Source organism: Leuresthes tenuis, unplaced genomic scaffold (assembly GCF_036924035.1).
Source record: "Leuresthes tenuis unplaced genomic scaffold, fLeuTen1.0.hap1 SCAF_15, whole genome shotgun sequence".
NCBI lineage: Eukaryota > Metazoa > Chordata > Actinopteri > Atheriniformes > Atherinopsidae > Leuresthes > Leuresthes tenuis.
This window is the reverse complement of record NW_027325369.1, coordinates 15398685-15422562: the sequence shown is the minus strand read 5'-3', so window position 1 is coordinate 15422562 and position 23878 is coordinate 15398685. Positions and strand designations below refer to the sequence as shown.

Sequence of the window (23878 nt, the reverse complement as noted above, 5' to 3'; positions counted from 1 at the left end):
ATACTAACCTAATAGAAACTTTTTCACCCACATCATCATTCTTAAAAAAAAAAAAAGAAAAATCACTCACCAGACATCTAAATTATAACAATTTAGGTTTCATACAAGTGAATTGAACTCTAAGCATCCGCACATGAAACGGCACACAGCGACTCCCAAACACATCCATCCATCCATCCATCCATCTTCTATACCCGCTTAATCCGTCGGTCGGGTAGCGGGGGGCTGGGGCCTATCCCAGCGGTCATTGGGCGAGAGGCGGGGTACACCCTGGACAGGTCGCCAGTCCATCACAGGGCCACACAGAGACAACGAGACAAACAACCACACACACGCTCACACTCACTCCTACGGACAATTTAGAGTCACCAATTAACCTAACATGCATGTTTTTGGACGGTGGGAGGAAGCCGGCGTAGCCGGAGAGAACCCACGCATACACAGGGAGAACATGCAAACTCCACACAGAAAGGTTTCCAAACACATACAAAAATAATACCGATATATACATCAACTGTGCACACAAGCATTCATTACGTCTGTTGCCGCCTCTGTCGCGGCCTCGGACGCTGCGTTTCGTCTTCATCTCTAGGATGACTCCCTTCTCTTTCTGGATCCTGAAGCTGGTGGATTTTGATGAGGTTCGTTTTTTGGAGATTCCTGAGAGGAGAACAAACCATTCGATCAGTTTGCAAACATTACTGATGCAGACACGGCCTTTCTGACAGCAAAAGTCTGAAATGTGAAGCTCAACTGCCAAAGTGTGCTGAGAAAATGTAAATTATGAAGAAAAAACACCCCCAACATCGGGAAATGGAGAAAGTGCTCAAATAAGGCGTCACCTCGTAGTCAGAGGAGTGATAAAGATGAACTGCCGGCGGTGCTGCCGCTCTGACAGCTCCAGGAGGAGATCCAGGCATATTCTTCGATTGTGCATGTCCTGCAGAGAAAACAGATGGAGGCTGTGTTCAAGTGAGCCCGACTACCAGTCTTCTCTTCTGTGGCTTTACACGTGTTCTCGTATGTCACTTCTCAGCATGTTTGATCTCTCCCGTGCACTCACCATATAGACGTCAAACTCGTCGAGGCATCTGAAGGGGGACTCGGTGATCTCCCACAGGGAGAGCATGAAGCACACAGTGGAGAAGGAGCGCTCGCCACCCGACAGCGACCTCATGTCACTCGCACCATCCTTCTCCCTGCCCGGGGGCTTGACCTTTGAGCCAGAACAGGTTTGTTTTACTTTTACTGATGGTTTTTAAAGCTTTTTTCTGACTTTTAAATGCCTCAGACACTACGGCACCAGAATAGACTCCAGTTTGATGTATTCATGAGAAAAGCAAGCATCATTTTTCGAAAATGAAAGAGAGCTCTTTGAGTATTTTCTACAACCCTAATTCCCATCCAAAAAATGTTTAAAAACTTGGAACAATGTGTAAAATGCTAATGAAAACGGAACGCAATGATGTGCAAACTTCATAAACCAAAACCTGATTCACAATAGAACATAGAAAACATTGAATGTTGAAAGTCCACCATTTACAGAAAGCCTTTCAAATTGTGGTTCATTTGACCACAGAACAGTTCTCCACATTTTTGCCTCAGACAGCAGTGTTTCTGGATTAAGTTCTCATGGCTTCAACTTTTCACGACAGAGCTTAAACCTGCATTTGTGGAGGGCACGGTGAACTGTGTTCACAGACACAGGAGGTGTCTGGAGGTGTTCCTGAGCCCATGCAGTGTTTTCCACGGCAGAGTTTTGATGCAGTGCTGCTTCAGAGCCCAAAGATCACGGGCATCCAACACGGATCTTCAGCCATGCTCCTCGTGTCTCCAGATCCTCTGAATCTTTGGATGTTCCGTCATCTGCACTACATAATATCATCACATTATTCTGAAACTGCTCCACAATGTTAAGGTTAAGGTTTTTGTAGATTCCTGAACCTCTGCCAATCTTTACTTCTGAGAGACTCTGCCTCTCTCTTCGGTGCTCTTTTTTTACCCAATCATATTCCTGACCTGCTGCCAATTAACTGGATTAGTTGCGGCATGTTCCTCCAGTTGCATCTTCTTGCTACCTCTTACTTTTCCAGCCTTTTTGTCCCCGGTCCCAACTTCAAGACGAGCTGATATCTTTTTATGAAATGGTAAAATTGTTTCACTTCCAACATCTGATACATTTTCTATGTTCTACTGTGAATACTATATTGGTTTATGATAATCGCAAATAACTGGATTCCGCTTTTATTGACATTATACGCAGCATCTCAACTTTTTGGAACTGGGGCTGTCCTGTTTATTTAATTTGAAGGGATTCGCTGTAACTGTGCATCGCAATTTAAATATGGACACAGCTGATCAAAACAAAGTAATTGGGTCAATGACAGATGTGATGGAAGTCCTATTGCTTCAGTTAAAACTGAGGAAATCTCTCAGATAAGAGGTGCCATATCGGCAGAGGAAATCTAGTTGTCTTCCACTTAAGCTCTTCGGATTACTTCGAGCCAGACGCCTGACGGTCTACACAGACGAAGCACAAACATGCAACTCAATACATGAGGTGCAACAAACGTTCTTTTGACAAAAACGACAAACACACATACCGAAATTGAGAGCGTCTCATTGTTGTGATCAAAAATCATGGAACCGCAGCAGTTCATCTTTATCAGGAAGTTATTGAAGTACAATTTACACCTGACGGAGAGGGACCTTCAGGGAGAGATAAGAGTATAAAACAAATTCATGTCTTACCCACTGCATTTATGTATTATATTTATGTATTTATGTATTATGTTTTTTCTTGTTTAACACAGAAGTTGGTGGTTTACCTGCGCATTGTTTTGTATCTGTTCTGCCTGTCTGACATGATGTTGTCAAGGCGATCGATGAACTTCCGCAGATCTCTCACCTGGTTGGTTTTCTCTCTGTAGAGAGACAGGGCCTCAGCGTACTCCCTGATGAAGTCAAAGGGAAGACGTTAAGTTGGCATGTTCTGCATTTTTTTCTAAAGTCAGATAAAAAAATCATTCTATGGGAGAAATTTCATTGGCCGGCGGAAGAAAATTGTTGGACAAGAAAATTAAGCTGAAACCCAACAGAAAGCTCTCCTGTTACGGTCACAGTCATGCTTTTCCATCTCTTCCGTGCAGCCTGCTGTGTCTCTCATTGTTTGTTTATGTGTGTGTGTTCCAGTCATTTCCTTTTTTACTATGTTGGTCATTTTCAAGGGGCTTATCTCCTTTACTCATGCATGAAACCCAGAAGGTGCTCTGGGTGCACCATGCTAAATCCCTAAAACACATCTGGGGGAGAGAGGAGTCTTGTATGAGAAACTGTGAGCCAGGATGCACAGATGTGTTCTTTGTGGAAGTCTTTTTGGAACCCGTGATGTATTGAGGAGAAATCACGAATTAAAAAAAAAAAAAAAAGGAAAAAGACAAACAAAAGGCTGTACATATCAGGACATAAAAATGTCACAGTGTCCTCACCGGTTCTTAAAATTAGTCAAAAAGAACTCCAGATGAACAACAACACATGACATATTACACTGTGTAGCTCATTTTACACAACTAAGCCAAATTAAGTCCATTCATACTTCACATAAGAATTAAGAGGGTAAGCAGCAGCCAGGTTAAGATAATGAAATGCTCTTGATGAATTAATTATCAAAAGTTGGGAATTATTAAAGTGGCCACAGAGCACAACTTCTAGGAGTGAATTATTCCAAAATGAATGAATTTACCGTATTTTCCACACCATAAGGCACACCTTAAAGCCTTAAATTTTCACAAAAATGGCTGTGCGCCATATAATCTGGAGCGCCTTATGTGTACACCGGAGCGCCGAGCATTCATCAGGGCATTAAGCCCCCTCCGCATCACCACTCTCCCTTCGCGCCCCTCACGGCCACGCCATCGCTCTCCTACATTGGAAAAGAATGGCAACTGGCCACTTCCGTCGCTCGCTTTACGTTCGATGTGAATCCAGGGTTAGGCGGATCCCAGCCATTCACTCTGAATGGGGCGAAGATTGTATGGAGCTCGTACTTAGCGATTGAATTGTGTCATCATTAATGCTTTTGCCCATGTCCCAGTGAGTGCCTGTTCTTCAGTCTGAGATGGGTGATGCAGACCTATGTGCACTTTATAAGTTTATAAGTGTAAAAACGCCCGACGATGTTGTCCTTGACCGTCGGCCCATTTCCCGCTGACACAGGGACGTAATACATACACTACGTGTGCTGGCAGAGATAAACCAGAACATTAGGTAATATGTACGCCTTATAATCAGGTGCGCCTTATGTATGGGTTAAGTACAGAAATGGACCCCATAATTGAGGGTGCACTTTATAATCACATGAGCTTTATAGAGCGCAAAATACGGTACACAAGACATAAATAGTAAACTGTATTCAGTTGAGTGTACTCAAAGCTCGGCTCCATCACGGATGTTCATACAGAACCAGACAAAAGTTTGGACTCATTCAAAATTAATGTGCAGAAGTGTCCGGCTCTGTCTCTGAGAAAAGTTTATCTGGGAGGTAGCGCGGAGGCCGCGGAACGCCTGCGATCTCTCACCTGACCACCTGCTCGTGCTCGCCGTGGCAGCCCTCGCACACCTTGATCTTCTTCTTCAGTCGTGTGATTTCCGTGTCGATGCTCTTGGTGCTGCTACTCACATGCTGCCGTTCAGGGCTGATCTCTGTGGCTTTGGCCACGTATTCCTGTCGTCACATCATGCCATGTCATTTTCCTCTCCTTAGCTTAATACACACGAAGCTTCATGTGATCATTTAGGAAAAATAATGAAGGAGAGCTCTTGTTACCTGTAATTCTTCTTCTTTTTCGGAGAGGTCGCTTTTCATGGCTTCGACGTCGTCTTCATGCCCCTTCAGTTTGCTTTCTAAGATTTTGAGGTTCCGTTCATATTTCGCACACTCTGTCTCCAATTTCAGCTGCTCGTCCTTTAGGTCGAGAACATAGATGTTATATCAAAACCACAGAGTTAAAGCAAAGGAGATGCATGCGACCATCTTTTTTACCTTCAGCGGCTCCATTTCTTCTGAAAGCTGATCGATCTGATCTCTAACAGAAGAATAATTGGAGTCTGCTTCTTCTGCCATTTTTCTGTGCTTGTCCAGTTCAGTCTTGGCCTCTTGGACCGCTTGTTTTTCTGTCTCGATTTTCTGTTGGTTCTCCTTGGCAACCTCTTCCTGCAGAGTGTAATTAAAAAAAAATAAAAAATCTATTTTGCATGTTTCACGCTGGCATTTATATCTGGTTCCAAAGCGATAAATTAAAAAACTCGAGGCTTACCAAGGAAGTGATGTCGTCGATTTGCTCCTCACTAGCAGTCTCCTGCTCAGTTATTGATGCTTTGACTTTATTCACAGAGGCCTACAATGATGTAAAAAGGATAAAATAAATATATAATGTTATGCTTTCAACACTATCAGACAAACTTTCTCTCAAAACAGAGATGAAAGGGAGGTAGATAAACCAAAATGAGTCCAAAAATGTAGGGAAGGAAATGAAAACAACTTGATAAAGTTAACCCAAAGAACCTGCTGTGGGAGTATTGCTCACTGACCTGAGTCCTCTTCAGCGTCATGATGGTATTATTTAGGCTGTTCTCCATGCTCATAATATCCTCAGTCACAGAGTTTACGTGAAGCTGAAATCTGGACAGCTGAGCCTGATGATTCTCCAGGTCCGACTCCAGCAAACTGTAACACACAGATTGGTTTAATCTCAGAACAAATGGCGTCAATCAATGTCATAAATGCTGTTCATATCAGAATTATCATAAAAACGGCTTCATATAACAAGCTCCTTTGAAAACTGCAGTGCAGCCACACAAACAACACACTTCAGCCTTCGAGAAGACAGGATTAGTAATTGTACAATATATAACTGATTGAGAGATGACCTTATTTCTGGAAGTCATGAAGTTAAATGTGATACTTATGTTTAATATTCTAAGCAATATGATTTGTTTGGTTGAGATCGCCAACATTTTCAAAATAACAAAAAAGAAAAAGGGCCTGATGCAAATATATTAGGCATCTTACATCAGGTTACTCCTTTAATGGGTGTCACCTGCGAATTAAAAGGTGTATTCAAGACATTTACTCGCATGTAAAAGCCATACCAAAGGAAAACGGCTTCTTCTGTTGAGTTACAACCGCTTGCAGCGTAGCCTACGCTGCCACCCTGTAGTGATACTATCCAGCCTACTTTATTCACCTCAAACCAGTCTAATTTACATCTTTTCAAAGGAGAGCTTCATCAATAAACTTTATCAGTCCACAGGAGTCATTTCCAAAAATGCATCAGGCTTGTTCATTTGCAAACTTCTAATGCTGGGTTTTGGTGGTGAAGGTGTAGGAAAGGCTGTCTTTCAATGAAAGTCACTGTGCAGGTGTTGCTGCACAAAGTGCATCACCGGAGAGTTTTGAAACTTTCTGGAAGTCTTTTGCCATCAAATAAGGTTTCGTTTCGCCTCACTAACGACCTACTTCGGTTTCTGTTGGATCTGTAAACTGCCGTTTCTGAAATACTAATTTACAAACTAAGAAAAAGATAAAAACACTTTCATCTGGTCTCCTGGCTGCTGAGTATTAATTGTTAGGCTTTTGGTAACAATGACTGCAATCACTGAGTTAAATTAAACTGAATTCGGAGACCTCTGTTATAGTTATTTGAAACTTCAAATCCAAACCTTTGCATGGTGCTCCTTTCCCAAGTTTATTCTACAAAACACTAATGAAACACTACTCTCGCTTAAAATGTTGAAAGTATTGTGTCTTCCATTGTGTCCTACAATTAAAAATGTATCTTCTGTAGCTTATATCTTGTGCATATCTTCAAATAACAGCTAACATTGGTTACCTTATTTCAGTCTCGATATCCCCTCCGAGGTATTTGGCCAAGCTGAATTCAGAGGTGTAGTAACGGTTGGGGAACACCTGATCTCCTTCAGCAGTGAAGGCTTCACGGCAGTTTTTTGGTGGGCGGCCATGTTGCATGGCCTTTCTGGCTTTGTCTTTTTCCTGCGATTGAACATCAAAACACACACCAGGCCAGATTGTGAGGGAACAAGAACAAAGCACAGCATCAAACCTGTCAAACACATATTGGTAAGACACCAACTTTGATAATTAGAATTGATTCTATCCCCCGCATATCAATGAGGCAGTTGATGATGACTGGGCTTGTTGCTGCGATTATGTCCAGCACGGATGGGAACTCTGGATGATTTGCTCTCCTGTAAAAGCCAAAAGAAGGAAGTAAAAGTACATATCTAAAGAAAAAAAAAATTATTTAAAATGCTGCTTACCGTCCATGAACATTGTAAAGTTTATCTGTGAAGGGGCTGACGATGATCTGCGGCCTGTTGCCCTTTGGATAGTAGCGGGACATCAGCTCCTGAAGGACCGCCTCGTCTTTATAGTTATCACAACAGAAAGCCTTGACAAAGCTCCGCAGACAGCACTCCACAGCCACAGCCAGGGTGGGATCCTTTAAACTGATGCATGCCCCTGAGAGCAAACAGACTGTCAGCTGCAATATCTAGCTCGATATGTATCATATAATGCAATTATATCTTTTGAAATTTGAGTTCCCTCTGAAATTAAGCATATTCAGCCATGTTAAGAGAGAATCCACAATATAGGGAGCAGAAACACTCAGTTCAAAGGGAACTGTGAAGTGTTCAAAAGTACCCAAACGTTCTTCAAAATAAGACTAATAGCAATATGATCTATCATTCATTGTGGCTTTATTAAAAAGGAACTTTAATCGTCTAAGCCCCATTCACTCCATTATATGGATCTCGAGGAATATAAATATCTTCCGAAGGACGCAGACTTTCACCAAACTGTTCTCGGTGAGTAGATAAACGTATTTCATGCCAGAAATAAGGTCTAAGTTTAAAAATTTAAAAGTTCCCCTTTAAATGTTTTGTCAAAGTAAAAGATGTTATTACTATTATTAGTATTATTGATGTGATGTAAGAGGTTAAGTTATCTTAAAACAACAATGCAATGTTCAAAACTCTATTGCTCACATTATCACATTAAAACTAGTCTATTATATTAGCAAGTTAAGCTAAGTTGACATTAGCTTCCACTGCTAAAATGATTCCAGAAACAAAAAGAGATGATTATGCAACCATCATAAAGCAAGAATAATGGGCTGTCTCTGCTGGTGGCATTGCAGAATGTTCTGTATAGAAGAATTATGTCAAGAAAAGTTCCCCTAGGTAATGTTTTCTGAGCAGGGAGGAGAAAGGACAGTTCACGTTTACTGTGGAGTGGAATATATATATATATATATATATATATATACACACACACATACACACACATGTACAGTAATATATATACACATGCATGTATATATTTACAGAGATTATCATTTCATCAATCTTCTCATCAAAACGTTACCAATATACTTCCAACTTCCTGTCCCAATGCAACAAAGAAGTCAACAAACAATGAAAAACAATGAGTTACCTATTGGCCCAACTGGTCTCTTTTTAAAGCGTCCTGCAGCATACGCCTCAGCAACTGAATTCATCAGGTCAGGTACATGATCTCCAAATCGCTTCAGTTTGTTTGAACGACTGGCGAGCAGCTGGTTCTTTCTCTTCAGTTTGGACTCGTATGCGACTTGGACGCACCTTTCCTCCACTCTATTGAATACAAACCGAGCTTGGTGGTAAAAATTCACAGCGACTGATCGCTGATCCCTCATGCTGCACATCCATAACGGTATGTTTGATAAGCAGATATGATTTCTTGTACCTCAGCTTGTCCCGTTCTTCCTTTCCTTTGAAAACAGCCTGATGCTTGTTCTTGATATCTTCATTGAGCTGTGTGCAGTTATTCTGAAGATCTTCAAGCTGCCGTTTCAGATCACACAGGGTCTTTTGCTGTTTTGTATGCTCCGTCTCTCCACCGTTGTTCTGGCTCTCACTGATTAAAAACAACATTTAAAATCCATGTGCATATTTCTTAAAGGGTAAGCCGGTAATCAAGTCTTACTAAAACACCTCCATACCTTGCTCTTGCCTTGTTTATCTTCTCCCGAAGAAGGTTTTGGTCTTGTTCTGACTGTCTGAGCTTGTTCAGAGCCCGAAAATAAACAAGCTATGGAAAAAAGGGTCATGTCAGTGTAACCAATATAAACAAATCTCATTTGATAACATTCAGAGTCAAAAACTTCAGCTTTGTACAGATGCAATTTGTCATTTAGTACCTCCTGTTCCTTGTGAGCTTCGCTACTGATCTTTACTTGCTCTTTCAATTTGAGATTATCTTCCGACAGAGACACTTGTTCCTCTCTTTGACCATCAGTTCTGCTTTTGATGACCTGCAGCTTCTTCTCCGTTTGTACAATCTTATTCTGCGTGGAAGAAAAGAAGAACCAAAGCACCTTTAAAAGCACTTCTAAAAAGTGACGAGGGAGTTCGAACCCTTTTTTTCAGGGTAAACACGGCTGTCCAACGTCTGACAGGTGGGCAGTGAGGTTATATGGCAATGAGGGTTTGAAGCGCTCCTCCACCTATGCATAGGTTTGTAGCTTCTGAACAGATGAGGAACACGTGTGACTCACCTGACAGAGTAGAAGGTTGTCCTTGTGTTTGCAGTTATTCTCTTCCTTCTCAATTTCCTCCTTTAACTGCTGTATGCTTTGCTCCTTCTCTCTGACCTGAAGTTGAAAGGAAGGAAAATCGGGAAAAATGCATCATTTAGTTTTTTTTTTCTTAAGGTCCATTTCATCGGACCAGTGAGAGATCATCTCTTACCAAACACCATGCCATTTTTTTCTTCAGGTTCTCCAAAGCCTCCCGCAACTCGCCGAAGGACGACAAGTTCTCATAGCGCTCTTTCTTCTGTAGAAACTCCTGCTTCAGGTCCTTCAGACTCTGAACACCAAACAAGAAACAGATTGTCTTTCGCATTCCATAAAATATTACCACCAAGCGGGCGAACTTTGACTATGTCGTACTTGTCAAAACATGTGGTACAAAGTGCTCCAAGGGGAAGAAGATGAGCAGACGCAGGAGAACAGAAAAGGTGGATTTAAGTCTGAGATGTACATTTGTGCAACGTATTCAAATTTCCAGTAACTCATTCGAAGGCTGGGGTGGGATTCAAAGAGGGTGTAAATCTATCAATAAATAAAATTTGGCAAGAAGTGCTAGATGATCGAGTTCTTCTATCTGTTCTATTCTAACCAACGGTTAAGGAAGAGAAGCGCAGTTCGTTCAACATTTTTTATGTATTAGATACTATTGAGCATTTAAGCTAACTTTTAGCCAACTTCACCAAGTAGCAGCTGAGTGGAGGCCAGCCTCAGGGATGGCAGGCAACCAAACCAAACAAATCAGAGGAATCAACCTGCCGGGGACTTGGTCATTCAAAAATGCTTTGGTTTGTGTCTACAGGTTTGTTAAATTGACAGAGGTGCATGTAAACTTAACACCATAAAATCATATCCTTTTACAATTTTGAAATAAATTCGACATTGACAGACGTCGCGTGATTTGTGAGTGGAACATGTCACTGCACCTCCTCTTGTCTCTCGACTTGCTGCCGTGTTACGGTTTCAGTGTGTTTAATGTAGATGTAATCTCGCTTCATCTGTTCAAGCAGAGTTGCCTTCATGAAGAACTACAAAAAATAAACACAAAAAAAAATTAATTGAAGAAGATTTGGGGAAAAAAAAAAAAAACTGAGATATGACTGTACAAAAAAAATCTAATGAACATGACAGTATGGTACCTTATACTTGTCCGATTCATTCTTTGAATGCAGGAACTGTTTACTCATTTCTTGGCTAAGAATGGATACCGGGTTATCCAGCTGGAATAAACAAACAAACAAACGTCCAGCTGAGGCCTCGAAGCACTGATGCAATAAGCAATGCATGACAGTAGCCACCCAAAAGCTTAGTATAATTTTAGTGAATTCATAAGAGGTAATAATAAGTACCTGAATGTTAAAATGATCCAAAATGGCTGTTAATTCTTCCTTCTTGTTTGAGATGAGTTTTCCTAAAATACAAGATAAAAGACTTAGTTGTCCAGATAAAAAATAAAAAATAAATAAATAAATAAATTAAAAAAAGAAGCACAACGGCAAAGACATGACAGACATTTCTATTTTTTGGTTCATGAAAAGAATCAGTCACACGGGCTACTTACAACTCCAATTTTCAAAGTAAATAAGAGACAGGCGATACAAAACAGCAGGAGGGACATTCCCGCCAGAGAGTAAAGAATACATACAGATTAATGAGATGACAATCTGACTGTGCTTCGCCTTCAGTCCCATGCGTGTCTGGTTGTCTGAGATTTAGGGAAGGAGAGTCTCACTGTGGCATGCCAGCTATCTGTATCTGCAGAAAGTCACCTGATTTGCTCTTCAACCTGCAGGCCCGACATCCATCACTTGAGATGCGATGCTCAATGAGGATGCTGTCGCCGTAAACATCCTTCTTGTAGGCATCTGGTCCACTGTTTCTCAGCTGCACAGTTATATCTGCAGTACTAAGCAGTCACACACACAGCCTCATGACATTCTATTGGTGAAGAAAACTGCAACATTTCTAAAGATTTAACACACAATTTGTTTCTGAGGGACCTTCCTGAGTGGGTATAACATCATAATCTCTGACTTACTTTTCACCAGTTTTCACAAAGTCCTTCAGTGACATCCCTCTGTTTGTTACGGTGGCCTTTCCACCGAGGCCTACTATCAAAGCAGTCAGGATGGCACTTTTCCCACCTTAGAATTAAAAAAAGGCACAACCAAAAAAACAGATGAAATAACTGCATGTAAAGCATTTTACACTGATGAAGCTCTGGTTGAAGTAGATATAGACGTCTGCATGCAAATAAACACCTACTGTCCAAGTGCAGGATAACAACAGGACAGTCAGTGTTTGTATAAACAAATTTTCAGTCAACCAATATTTGTTTGAATTGTTTGTTTAGTGGATAAAATAAATAAGGAAGCATCCACTGGAACGAGCTGAGCTGAGATTAGTTAAGCCAAAGCAAACAGAAGATCGCGTAACAGTGTCCAGCTCTTACTTCCATTGTTGCCAACGATGAAATTCACATTAGACCCAAACTGGAAGGGACCCAGAGAGTGGTGACACATGAAATTCTTCAGGATGATGCTTTCAATGAGGCCGATGTCTCCCTATGGGTGCATGCAGAAAATAAACATTTGTTAGAGAGCAGGGAGAAGCGCCAGCCCAGAACTCGATCTGGGGCTTGTGCGGAAAAATACTCACCGTGGGAGAGTGGGTGAAGCTGTTAAAAGAGAGTCCCTGATGGTTTGAATCGTCTGGTGCATTATCGGCCCCCGCACCTGTCACTCTACGGCTTTTCAGAGGTGTCGCATCACTGATCACTTTGCCTTTCCTCTTACTCATTTTGAAAGAAGTCACTAATAAGAAAAGCAACGTCAGTATTTTTAATCAAACGTCGTCTCTGCTGTTCATGGCCTGCTGAATAACACAGCATATGTTTTGAGTACACAGTTTAGCTTCAGATTTACTTAGAAAAACTTATGTTTAAAGAAAAATGTACATCATTTCCATCGTACCAATACCAATAACAAGCTCTTCCAGTTCTTTTAACTGAAACTCAGTGATACTTTGGACAACTGAGCTGGACGTTACTTTGAGAAGTTTACAGGTTTACAGCAGTATACATACTTTTTTACTCACTTAATAGCTATTAACTACAGGCTATAATTGAAAAACTAGTTTCCCCTAAGGGCGAGCATGTGGAAAAAATAAATAGTTAGTCCTTTGTCTTGAAGCAAGGAAGCTACAGCATGAAAAAGCGAGTTCGGCTGCAACAGGTGTTTATGTCACAACGTGACTTCAGATATAGCTAAAATGGCTCCAAACTTGCTCTCAGTTGTGATATATGACATACAAAGTCCACTGTAGTAGCTAAAGAATACATGGAATCAGCGACGAAATGTTTTCAAGAGCACTCACACAATCCAGTGTTTCCCTCTGCATTACAGTCACAGGAAAGCACTTGTGACTACAAAAGAAACCCTTCAAACTTCTGCTGTGCCTCAGCGTTTTCTGACTCTCAAAGAAACACAACACATGTGCCTACCATCGTTCGACAGCCTGAGTGTGCCGCTTTCAACAATAACATGGTCGTAGGGAGACAGGGCTTCGTTTCCCCACTTCCTGGTGTGTACAGATAAACTGAAGTAAATTGCAACGCTACCAGTTGTGGGTGTGGTCTCACTTCCAAACACGGAACTCAGAACGTGGTTTGTGATTGGCTAAGCGCCTACCTGTACGTACCCGAGCGCCCCAAGTCACTATCACGTTTATTTCATTTTTTAAAAAAGGAAGAAAAAAACGAGAACATAAACATAAACAGTTACAACCCTGTGCCAAATTTTGGATTTTTTTTTTGCATAATAACAAATCTAACTTCGAAAGCAGTCCTGCTTCAAATGCTTCTCGTTTTTAATGAGGCGTTACCAATCAACAAGGAGGAAGGACAACCTAAGCGTTTAAAGAAGGTCACGTGACCTCCCGCTCACACGCCAGTTAAAGTGAACTCGAGGAATGTGAGGACACTCAACAAACACGGTGAGGAAAGGAAAGGGAAGGGAAGTACGGTTGTATGTCAAATAATTAGGACCGAGAAGGAAGGCACTGAAAAGAACGCACACTGATGTATTGCTGAGTATGTACGCCACAGGACGTACAACTGCAATTAAGGAGCCCAGGAATGGCACTAATTTTCATGATTCACATACTCTCCAAGCTGTGATTCCTGACTCTCTGCGTGCCAGATGAATATCATAATAATTTGCATCCTTGATTAACTTAGGTGAACTCTAACCTGTCACCGAATCACACGTTAAACAATGAGGTGGAGGTGGAAGCCTCTTGGAAATGTAAATGAGACAAAATGTTTTAATCACTGATGCAAAAGTCCGTGGTAAATGGAAGGTACATTGCACTCCTGTAAACAGGATGCTGATCTTACTGGCACTGAAATTGTATGAGACTTCTTGCACCTAAAACAAGCTCCCAGTTTAGGGGGGGGGGGTTCATGTCATCAGGTTTATGGTAAGGCTAAGTGAGTATTTATGGCATGCTTTTGTCTGAGTAGGTTTGCAATCACAAAATGGTGTTTACATACAAAAAACATTTAAAGACATAAAAATGTTTATATAGACCACTGACCACTAATTTAACGCTGAGCAAATAGACTACTTTTGTCAACTCTACTTTTGTAGAGTTGACAAAAACCCTTACACTCACACCCGCTTCACATGAAGATCAATTGGAAATATTTTATCAGGCGCCCTTGTCTGTATGAATAATTTTCATTCACAAATATAGTGACGTTGGAATATCTGTGAGGATGAGGAAGTGTCTTTTTGAGAAAAACAGTTTTCAGTGATAGCTGTATGATTGTGAACAATTACATTTTTCAGTTCTGTGTACAAGTCAAATAATTTTATGTATTTCTCCTGACAAAGTCACACATATTGTGAATGTAAACCGGAACGCTCTTTCAGAAAAGTCTGTCTTACTTTCAGACAGAAATTCCAAAAAGACTGATAATGGCACTGTATTTCGATCATGATGTGGGCTTGTACTCATAGTGCACCACGTGGCAGCTGTACTGACATGAAGTAGCTCAGTGGACAGATGGTAACCGTATCGATGCTACGGTTATGCTTTGAAATCATATTTAAAGGACAAATTTTTCTCCAATATTAATACAGTTTGTTATTTTTCCCTCACTTTGCAGGTATATTTGAGCTGGAAACTTAACAATGTGTTCAATTCCGGGGCTTCCAACGCCAGGATCAGAAGTACCTGTTCTCATTACAAGGGTAAACCAAAACCCCAATTTTGGTCTTGTGGAATTATGGGTTAACATGGACGATGCGAGGAAACGTATTTATGAGCAGATGAGGGAGGAAATTCAGACTTCTCAAAGAAGATTTTATGGATTGGAAGGAAAACCAGGGGAGCTCTGTTTGGTCTGCATCAGTGACACCTGGCACAGAGCTCGAATCGTATCGATTCAAAGCAAAACTTTCAGTGTTTTCCTCATTGACCAGGGAAAGCCCCATATCACCACTAGTGAATCTTTAGCTTGGGGCCAGAATGACAGTTTTCTCCTTCCTCCTGAAATTGAGTCTTGCATACTTGCGAATGTCCTCTTCCTCCAGGATCAGTTGTCTGAAAGAGTCACAAAGTTTTTGATGTGTCTGCCTGGGAAGAAGTTTAAGGGAGTGGTTCAGCATGTGCTGATGCCAGATAGGATCATTCTCATCGAGATACCAATTCTTACCAAGCACATGTGTATGCTTGGAGCTGTGAAGAAGATCAAAGTGGATGAGTTTAAAATACTTGCACAGAAATGTCTGCAAGGAGTCAAAGGAGAATCCTCTGAGACTTTCTGTTTAGCACAAGAACTGAATCTGGATGGTAGTTGCGAACTTGCCGAGCACGACCAATACTTTTACCCTGAGCTGGTAACTGACACTTTTGAAACCGTTACTGTGACAGAGGTAACTGATCTCCATATTTTTTGCGAGATCCTCATTTTTTCTAAAGCTGTGAAACTGTTGTCCGAACAGATCCACCAACACTACGAAGAGAGCTCGGATTTTGGAGAGGCACTACCACAGAGTTGTGGGGATCCATGTGCTTCCAGGGGGCTTGATGGCAGATGGCATCGCTCATTGCTAAATAAAAACATTGTGACTAACGATGTTGCTGTGGCGGTCTTCCACGTAGATGAAGGAAAAACTGAAGAGGTTAATGTTGGAGACATCAGACCAATGCTTGGCAAATTCTTAAGAATGCCAGTTTTCACATATCTCTGTGCTCTGAATGGAATGGAAAAAAACAGCAGAAAGTTGACTGCAGATGAGACTGAGGAACTGAAATCGGTGCTTCTTAACCAGACAGTGGTGGCTAAATTTGATCACTACAACAAACCTCAAGATGTCTATTATGTCACACTTTATGAAGCTAGTGGTGCATGCATCAACAGCATTTTTCTCAAGAGGGCATGCCAAAATCCATCCTCTAAACCTGAACAAGATTTAAATGTCCAGAGTAAACCCTTATCATTTCCCCTTTCATTTGGAGATGAACAATTCATGAATTTACATTGTGAACTCAATGTAACCAATGGTTTACCAGAGGAAATTTGGCAAAGCACCAAAAACCAAGAGGCAAATGGTAGCATGGGTGACCTATCCACTTCCAACACTAATGATATTCTTATCAAAGCAAGCTCTGAAGTTCCCGACCCTCTACTACAGGACAATGGGCATCTTTCCACAACTTTGCCCTCAGAGGAGCAAAATGCTTGTGATGACAGTGTGTTAGCAGTGGGAAAGAGTGTCAATGTAAATGTATCATGCATTGAAAGTTCACAAAGGTTCTGGTGTCAAACAGCAAAAAGCGGGGACTCTCTTCGACTCCTTATGCAAGACTTGCAAAACCACTATGCATCTGCCCACTCACAGCCACTAGTAGAGTCTATCTGTGTTGCCCGTAATCCTGACAATGCAATGTGGTACAGAGCGAGAGTAATTGCAAGTCAGGACTCACCTGTTATAGATGTGAGATTTATAGACTATGGTCAAACTCGAAGGGTCCCTCTGCGAGATGTGCACCCCATTGATCCAGCTTTCCTACGGCTGAATGCACAGGCTTTTCAATGTTGCTTATTCAGTCTGAAAAGTCCAACGAATCCCACAACTGTCAGTTGGACTGTCACAGAATTGCAGAAGTTTGTGGACTTGGGTACTTCATCAGACACAGGGTTAAAATGCATTATAAAAGCTGTTGTGTCTGATGAAGATGGTGTGCTGCTTAACATGGTAGATCTTGAGTCAGCATCTAAGAGTGCATACAAGTATCTGGCTCAGAAACGTGCACAGGTTGAGGCTCAGGGGCAGATCCCTCCACAGGTCCCATCAGATGCATACAGTTACTCTACACCCAATATTGAGGTGGGTGGGACAGAAAAGGTGTTGGTAACCTCTTCAGAGACTGTCGGCCACTTCTACTGCCAACTGCACAAGAATCTTCATTTGTTTGACAAAATGATGGAAAATGTTTCAAAGTTGCTTGACCAGCCACAGAGTTCAAACCATACACTTGGACTTAACAGTATTTGCTTAGCGAGATACAGTGACGGCCAGTGGTACAGAGGTCAAGTAGTAGAAATATCTCCAAAACTTAAAGTGCACTTTGTGGATTATGGAGACACCCTAACTGTATGTGAAACTGATGTATGCCCCATTCCCTCTGAAGCTAGCATTATCAGTTCTCTTCCTGTGCAGGCTGTTCCACTTGGATTATTTGATGTCCCTGCAGAATTACCACAGGAAGTCAACCAGTGGTTTACAGATCATGCTGTTGGCCACAGTTTCACCATTTCAATTGTAGCAAAAGAGGAAAAAGGGAAGCTAATTGTTGAACTGTTTGATGGCTTCCTGAATGTAAATCTGGTAGTTCGGGAGAAAGTAGCAAAAATCAACCAACACAAAATGACTGGTCCGATTAGGCAGACGAATCAGCAGCTCACTAATGGCTCAAAAAGAGCTGCTCTGACAAACGGGGACTGCTCAACACATGAGCTGAGGAAAGCATCAATATCAATGCAGACAACAGAGCAAAATGAAATCCAAAGCAGCAATGGGATATATGTCGCTCATGATGTCTCTACAGCACAGACTGAACATGTTAAGATTTTGAATGAAGGAAGCAAACCAACTTTGGACATCATTCTTGAGAGCAAGGAAACCGTGTCCGAGACTTCGATACAGGATTCCCACAGCGACTTGGATATGACTCAACATTCCTCTCGGTCTTACCCAGAGAAAAATGTGAACACCTACATGTACACATGGCCAAATATTTCTGTTAACATGACTATGGAGGTATATGCTTCCTGCATTGTTGGACCAAATTATTTTTGGTGCCAACACACCAACACGGATGATCTTAACATAGTGTTCAAACTCGCTCAGGAGGCAGGACGAGGAAATCATGATGTGATTCCTCCTGAGATGCTTAAACCTGGCAGTCCATGCCTCGCTCTGTTTTCCAGTGACAGCCAGTGGTACAGGGCTCAGGTAATTCAGAGAACTGAGAGTACAATCCATGTTCTGTTTGTTGACTATGGGAATGAGTCTGAAGTGGACATGAACAGTGTGAAATCACTGCCTCAGAGTCTGTTAGAGATGGCTCCACAGGCATTTTTGTGCCACTTGAATGGCTTTAATGAGTCCAAAGGCTCCTGGGATGACGAAGCTTATGATGACTTTCACAGTCTCTTGGTTGATAAGCCACTCAAAGTTACAATACTTGGTCTGGAAAATCATTCAGAGATTGCAGTTCCTCAATATACAGTGAAAACTGTGTGCGATGAAGTGATTATTAATACCTCAATGCAGAAATACTGGAACTCATTTTCTGCAGAGCACTGTGGGAATGGAGTGGCACAAACAGAAACGCTTCCCCAAAGTATTCAAACTGAGGGGAAGATAACTTCCTTTGAAGCTTCCGAAGAGAGCATTAGTGCTTGCATTTACAAAGTGCCAGAAATTTCTAAAAGTGAAACCGAGATGGTATATGCATCTTGTGTTTCTGAGCCACATTTCTTCTGGTGTCAATTTGCCGATGTAGAGGATCTACATAAAGTGTCCCAGCTTGCTCAGGAGGCAGGACAGACACAGCAGGACATGTTCCCTCAGACTGTTGGTCCTGGCAGTCCTTGTCTTGCTCTGTTTTCCAGTGACAACCAGTGGTACAGAGCTCAAGTAATTCGGAAAGTGGACGAAACACTCCATGTTGTGTTTGTTGACTATGGAAATGAGTCTGAGGTTGACATCAAGGACGTGAAACCTCTACCCCAGAGTCTACTGGAGACGGCGCCGCAGGCCTTTTTGTGTAGTCTAAACGGATTTGATGTGTCCCAGGGCTCCTGGAATGATGAAGCATGTGATGATTTCTACCATCTTCTGGTTGATAAACCACTCAAGCTTTCAGTGATCAGCATGAAAGATCATTCAGAGATTGCTGTTCCTCTGTATTCTGTGGAAATTGAGTGCAAGGGAGAAATTCTAAATGCAACAATGCAGAAATACTGGAAACCAGCTACTGAAGAATGTGTTATGACAGAGAGCCCTCAAACGGAAGACTCACTCCAAGATACTCAAGCTGAGTCCAACATGACCAATCTTTGTGTCTCTGAAAAGAATGCAGGAACTTATGTGTTCAAAGACCTAGTGCTATCCAGAAATAAGGCAGAGATGGTATATGCATCTTGTGTTGCAGAACCGCATTTCTTCTGGTGTCAGTTTGCCCACACAGAGGATCTACACAAACTGGCCCAACTTGCCCAGGAGGCAGGACGGGCACTACAAGACAACATGTTCCCTAAGACTCTCGGTCCTGGCAATCCATGCCTCACTCTATTCTCCAGTGACAACCAGTGGTACAGAGCTCAAGTAATTCGGAAAACTGACCAAACACTCCACGTCTTATTTGTCGACTATGGAAACGAGTCGGAGGTTGACATCAAGAATGTGAGACATCTACCCCAAAGTCTGCTGGAGACGACTCCTCAGGCCTTCTTGTGCCGTCTGAATGGATTTGAAGAGTCTGAGGGCTCCTGGGATGACGAGGCTTATGATGACTTCTACAACCTGCTGGTTGATAAGCTTCTCAAACTGACAGTGTTTGACATGGGGGAATACCCAGATATCGCAATTCCTCAATATGCAGTTGAAATTGAGTATGAAGGAGTGGTTGTGAATACACTGATGGAGAAATACTGGAAAGTATTGGACACAGACAGTTTAGTGCCAGGTTGGTAAACAGTAATTGTCTTCAATTTAAAATGATTTTTTTTTGTTTTCAAGTGTGTTAAGGTGTTTTGTTAATTTGGACTTCCTGTACAATCTTTCTTCAGTAGACCAGTCTTCAGTAGACCAGGACGAAACCAGGACCATTGATGAGGGTTTGGGAGTTTAAAATCACCTTTTGTTTAAACTGGTATGACAAACCTTTTGTCTTCCCATTCCATCGTCCTATACTTAAAAAAACAACTACAACAACAAAAACCCTCTATTGATTAATTTATATGAAAGAACAGAAAACGATTCAAAGTTATCTCAGATGTTTGATAAAGTGAATTCCAAGTTGTATGATTTAAAGAATGTTTTAAAAAATGTTGATTTTAATCTTTATCTTTTAACTACAGACCCAGTTAAATGTCTCTAGGGGAACCAAGCTGTGATCAATCGGTCTCAACCTTTGGCGTCTACCAGTTCCTCGTTCTCTTTTTGAAATTTTACCAAATTAAATAAAGCTTTTCATAAAATAATTTTTTATTTTTGCCACAGATTTAGAGTCCTAAAGTGGTGCGAAGATGTGTTGTTACAATAAACAATAAAGCGGGGGTATGTGGACATGAAGTGTCCCTCAGGGGTAGTTCTCTTGGCCTCTGCAAGCCAGGAGGAAGAGGATGTCTTGGTTTGCGATCCAACCTCTGATAAGCGGAAGAAAATGAATATTTTTATTTTATTTTACCCTTAAATAGAATTTTCATGCAGGTCTAATTGAATAAGTCAGGACAATGAAATGAGAGACTGGATATGCAGCTTCGTAGTTAGAATTACAAACGCTGCACTATTGACAGCCAGAGGACTTTCTAGTCATTGTGTTGACCTTGAACTCCTGTGTATACCCAAGTATTCTAGAGTCTAGTGTATGTTAAGCCATCTGTCTGACAGCTAAAGTTTTGCTAAAAGCGAGTGAAGTAACTGGAAAACAATCCCAAGCACAGCAGCAAATCTACAACATGACTGAGAAACAATATCAAGGTGTTGCAATGGTCAAGTCAAAGTCCAGACCTCAACCTGAATTAAATACTGTGATGAGACCTGCACCTTCACTGTACTGATGCAGTGATGTAAAGAAGAACATCCCATCATTTGACTGCATCTGATTAGTTGCCCCAGGCTGCTAACCTATTCATTTCTATGGAAGCGTGTTGGGTGTATTTGATTTAACAAACGGAAATTAAGCCAAAATACAGAAGCAGCTTGCGAAGCATTTAAGTGAATTTTATCAGAAAAGAAAAGTATTATTGATTTCAACTAAATGTTTCATACACAACTTCTGCATTTTATCTTTGTTTTCCTGTTCCATAAATAATGACACAGTGCAATGTGTTGATTTGTTTTTCATTAGTTTCTCTTTACCAACTTTTAAAGAACTGTTATGGAGTGGGTGGATTTTGATGAGGCATTCTGTGGCTCAGATATCTGGTAGTTTTCCATCAAAGTTCTTTGTGTAAACTTTTCAAAAGTGAAAAAGAGAAGTATTAATCCGAAGTGGGAACCCCTGGCTGAATGAACGTGGACTGTCTCAATTATTCCCTAGAAGACATAAATATTCTTTATGTATTTATTTACATTTATTTATTTGCCTTTGGGATAAAAAATATTTTTAAATTTAATTTCATAACATTTGTCAAATGTTACACTAGAATGCATAAAACTAATAGTTCCCTATTAGAATTCAATTTGTTTGCTAAAGTAATTAAGAGGGTGGCCATTTTTACTTGGCTGTTACTATATAGCCATTGTGTGCACCAAATACTACTGAAAAAATAGAACGTCGGTGTTAATGTTCTATTCCAGATTTAAAGAGTCAAAAGAGAGGATTTGTGTTAGGAGTACTTGTGTGAATGATGGCAAACCTCTTTAATCAAGCCAAATCGAAGGCTTCTCTCCACCTCTAAAGATTAGGCAAATGGACCTCTTTATTTAGAAATATTCAAATATAGCGCCATTCTTTCTTAACTGTGGCAAATAGCCACGTTTTCTTGCGGCATCTCGCATACTTACGTCAGGCAAGCCCCGGTTTCCTCTTCTAATGCAGCAGGTGGCGGTATCACCGCTTACAGCCTCAGGTGAGGCCTGTTGTGTCGCGAGCAGCTGTTGCTAGGCGACGGTAGAAACGAAATGACGGAGTTGCACCAAGCGGCGGCATCGGGTGATTATGATCAGGTCGTAGAGATTCTGAAGCAGCAGAAATGCGGTCCCAATCAGAGAGACGTCGACTGGAGTTACAAGACAGCCCTCCACTGGGCGGCAGCTAAAGGTAGGTAGTAAAGTAAGTGCGAATTTACCACATAACTGTCCCTGATACACCCGCAGGCGGACACTTCTTTCAGTCTCGGGTTACACCAAGAGTTCATACTGAGTCAAACGGTCAGAGAAGTGGGTGCACGCAACTAGCTCCATCACCTTTTCATCTTATCGGGGACTTTACCTGCGACTTACGTAAAAAAATGCTTGTAAAAGGTGTTTGAATTCAAATGTCCAGTTACCACAAATAACTTAACAGTAGCCATTCAGCTAATGTGACACATTAAGGACTAATTTCTTCTAGTTTTTCCAACCACCTGCACAACACAGAATCCAGTTATAATTCACTAAATCTCATCAAACTGAGGATGTTTAGTGGATCTGCTTGATAATTCATTTAAATAATCGTTGTTTGCACGACACTTCTGTAAACTACTGTGGTCTATAGAATTATTCACATCAAACCTGTGCATCATTTAGTTTATTTTATCAGTTTAGCTCATTTGGCCACAACAAGAGGTGCATTTAGATTTTTTTTTTATTAAAAAAAAACCTCCCAAAGAAAGCTATTTTGTGTGAAAAAGTGCTGTTCACAAAATGTATGGTTTGTTTGGTGAGATGGATTATTATTTAATCAACTTAATTTTGTATGTAAAATTTAAATAAATCAGTGTTCTCAATTAATCAGGCCTAATTCTTTGCTCCCTAAGCAGTGTAATAAGTTCTCCACTGATGGGGCAAAATACAAGTGCACCTGCTCCATTTAACTGTCTACATCTCTGTGCTGAAACTAGATGCCACAAAAGCTAAATAAGACTTACAACTTCCATTTGATGTGACATTCACACCATTGCAATGTATTTGGCTCAGTCAGTGTAAGGAAGAGTGAAACGTGCAATAACATCCCGCTATGTGTGGCTGCGAGGTGGCCTTTTTGCTGCATCATTGTTGCTCCTTCACAAGGGCCCTCCCCTTACTGCTTGTACCAACTTGTAAGAATTTACTGTTAGCATTATATATGTCAAAAAAGAATAGAGCAATTTGTGTTATGATGGAATAGATTTAAAAAAAATAAATGTGTTTCACATTTTCTCAGTAATGCCATTTCCACAGGACATACAGAATCAGTCAGAGTCCTCATAGAGCACGGAGCCAGGCCGTGTCTCAGGACAGAGCACGGATGGACTCCCGCCCACTTTGCTGCAGAGTCTGGCAAGCTGGCCGTGCTGCGGCTGCTCCACTCCCTCCATGCACCCATAGACAAGGAGGACTTCTGTGGAGACAAACCAGCGAGGATAGCCGAAATATATGGACACAAAGACTGTGTCCTATTTCTTAAAAAGTATGACAGAAAGCCTGGCTTCTTTGATTCATATCCCTTTATTATAATTTTTAAAAAAAAGAAGAAACAAAATCACCATGCCTCTATGCTCAGTAGATAAACTGCCTTGTTTTTGCATGTTGCAGAGCAGAGACTGAATGCCAGGCCTATCGCATAACAGCAGCTCAAGAAGGGATTCCGCTGGATGACACAGATGAGGAGTGGGGAGAGCGGGACAAAAATTAAGAAAATGGGATTCACAGAAGCAACAAGGCCTGAATAAGCTTAACACGATAAAAGTGTGAATAAATGTTACAAATTACAGCATTTGATTTGAGCATTTCACTGCTTGACTA

The 23878-nt window shown here is 41.2% G+C and overlaps 3 protein-coding genes across 4 annotated transcripts; 2 read left to right on the top strand and 1 right to left on the bottom strand.

Moving 5' to 3' along the window:
• Positions 1-89: 89 nt before the first annotated feature.
• smc6 (structural maintenance of chromosomes 6) lies at positions 90-13234 on the bottom strand. 2 transcript variants are annotated; one of them, XM_072364897.1, is made up of 27 exons: positions 13026-13234; positions 12309-12463; positions 12103-12214; positions 11689-11794; positions 11420-11556; positions 11000-11061; positions 10790-10870; positions 10577-10678; positions 9811-9930; positions 9618-9713; positions 9261-9407; positions 9063-9151; positions 8807-8977; positions 8516-8694; positions 7339-7540; positions 7152-7266; positions 6891-7051; positions 5590-5725; positions 5316-5396; positions 5042-5212; positions 4826-4963; positions 4578-4723; positions 2829-2954; positions 2604-2709; positions 1064-1216; positions 843-940; positions 90-660 (listed from the first exon to the last, which is right to left on the bottom strand). In XM_072364897.1, exons 2-27 carry the CDS (start codon positions 12447-12449, stop codon positions 534-536), a joined length of 3303 nt encoding a protein of 1100 aa, XP_072220998.1. In that variant the 5' UTR covers positions 12450-12463; positions 13026-13234; the 3' UTR covers positions 90-533. The 2 variants fall into 2 exon arrangements, with proteins under 2 accessions (XP_072220998.1, XP_072220999.1); XM_072364898.1 differs by having other exon boundaries at positions 13153-13227.
• A 1591-nt stretch (positions 13235-14825) lies between these two features.
• On the top strand, positions 14826-20191 carry tdrd6b (tudor domain containing 6b). Its single transcript, XM_072365943.1, has 2 exons — positions 14826-19913; positions 20017-20191. Exons 1-2 carry the CDS (start codon positions 14846-14848, stop codon positions 20076-20078), a joined length of 5130 nt encoding a protein of 1709 aa, XP_072222044.1. The 5' UTR covers positions 14826-14845; the 3' UTR covers positions 20079-20191.
• Positions 20192-22034: 1843 nt separating this feature from the next.
• LOC140270854 (ankyrin repeat domain-containing protein 66) lies at positions 22035-23839 on the top strand. Its single transcript, XM_072366092.1, has 3 exons — positions 22035-22214; positions 23315-23543; positions 23669-23839. Exons 1-3 carry the CDS (start codon positions 22076-22078, stop codon positions 23766-23768), a joined length of 468 nt encoding a protein of 155 aa, XP_072222193.1. The 5' UTR covers positions 22035-22075; the 3' UTR covers positions 23769-23839.
• The last annotated feature ends 39 nt before the right edge of the window (positions 23840-23878 follow it).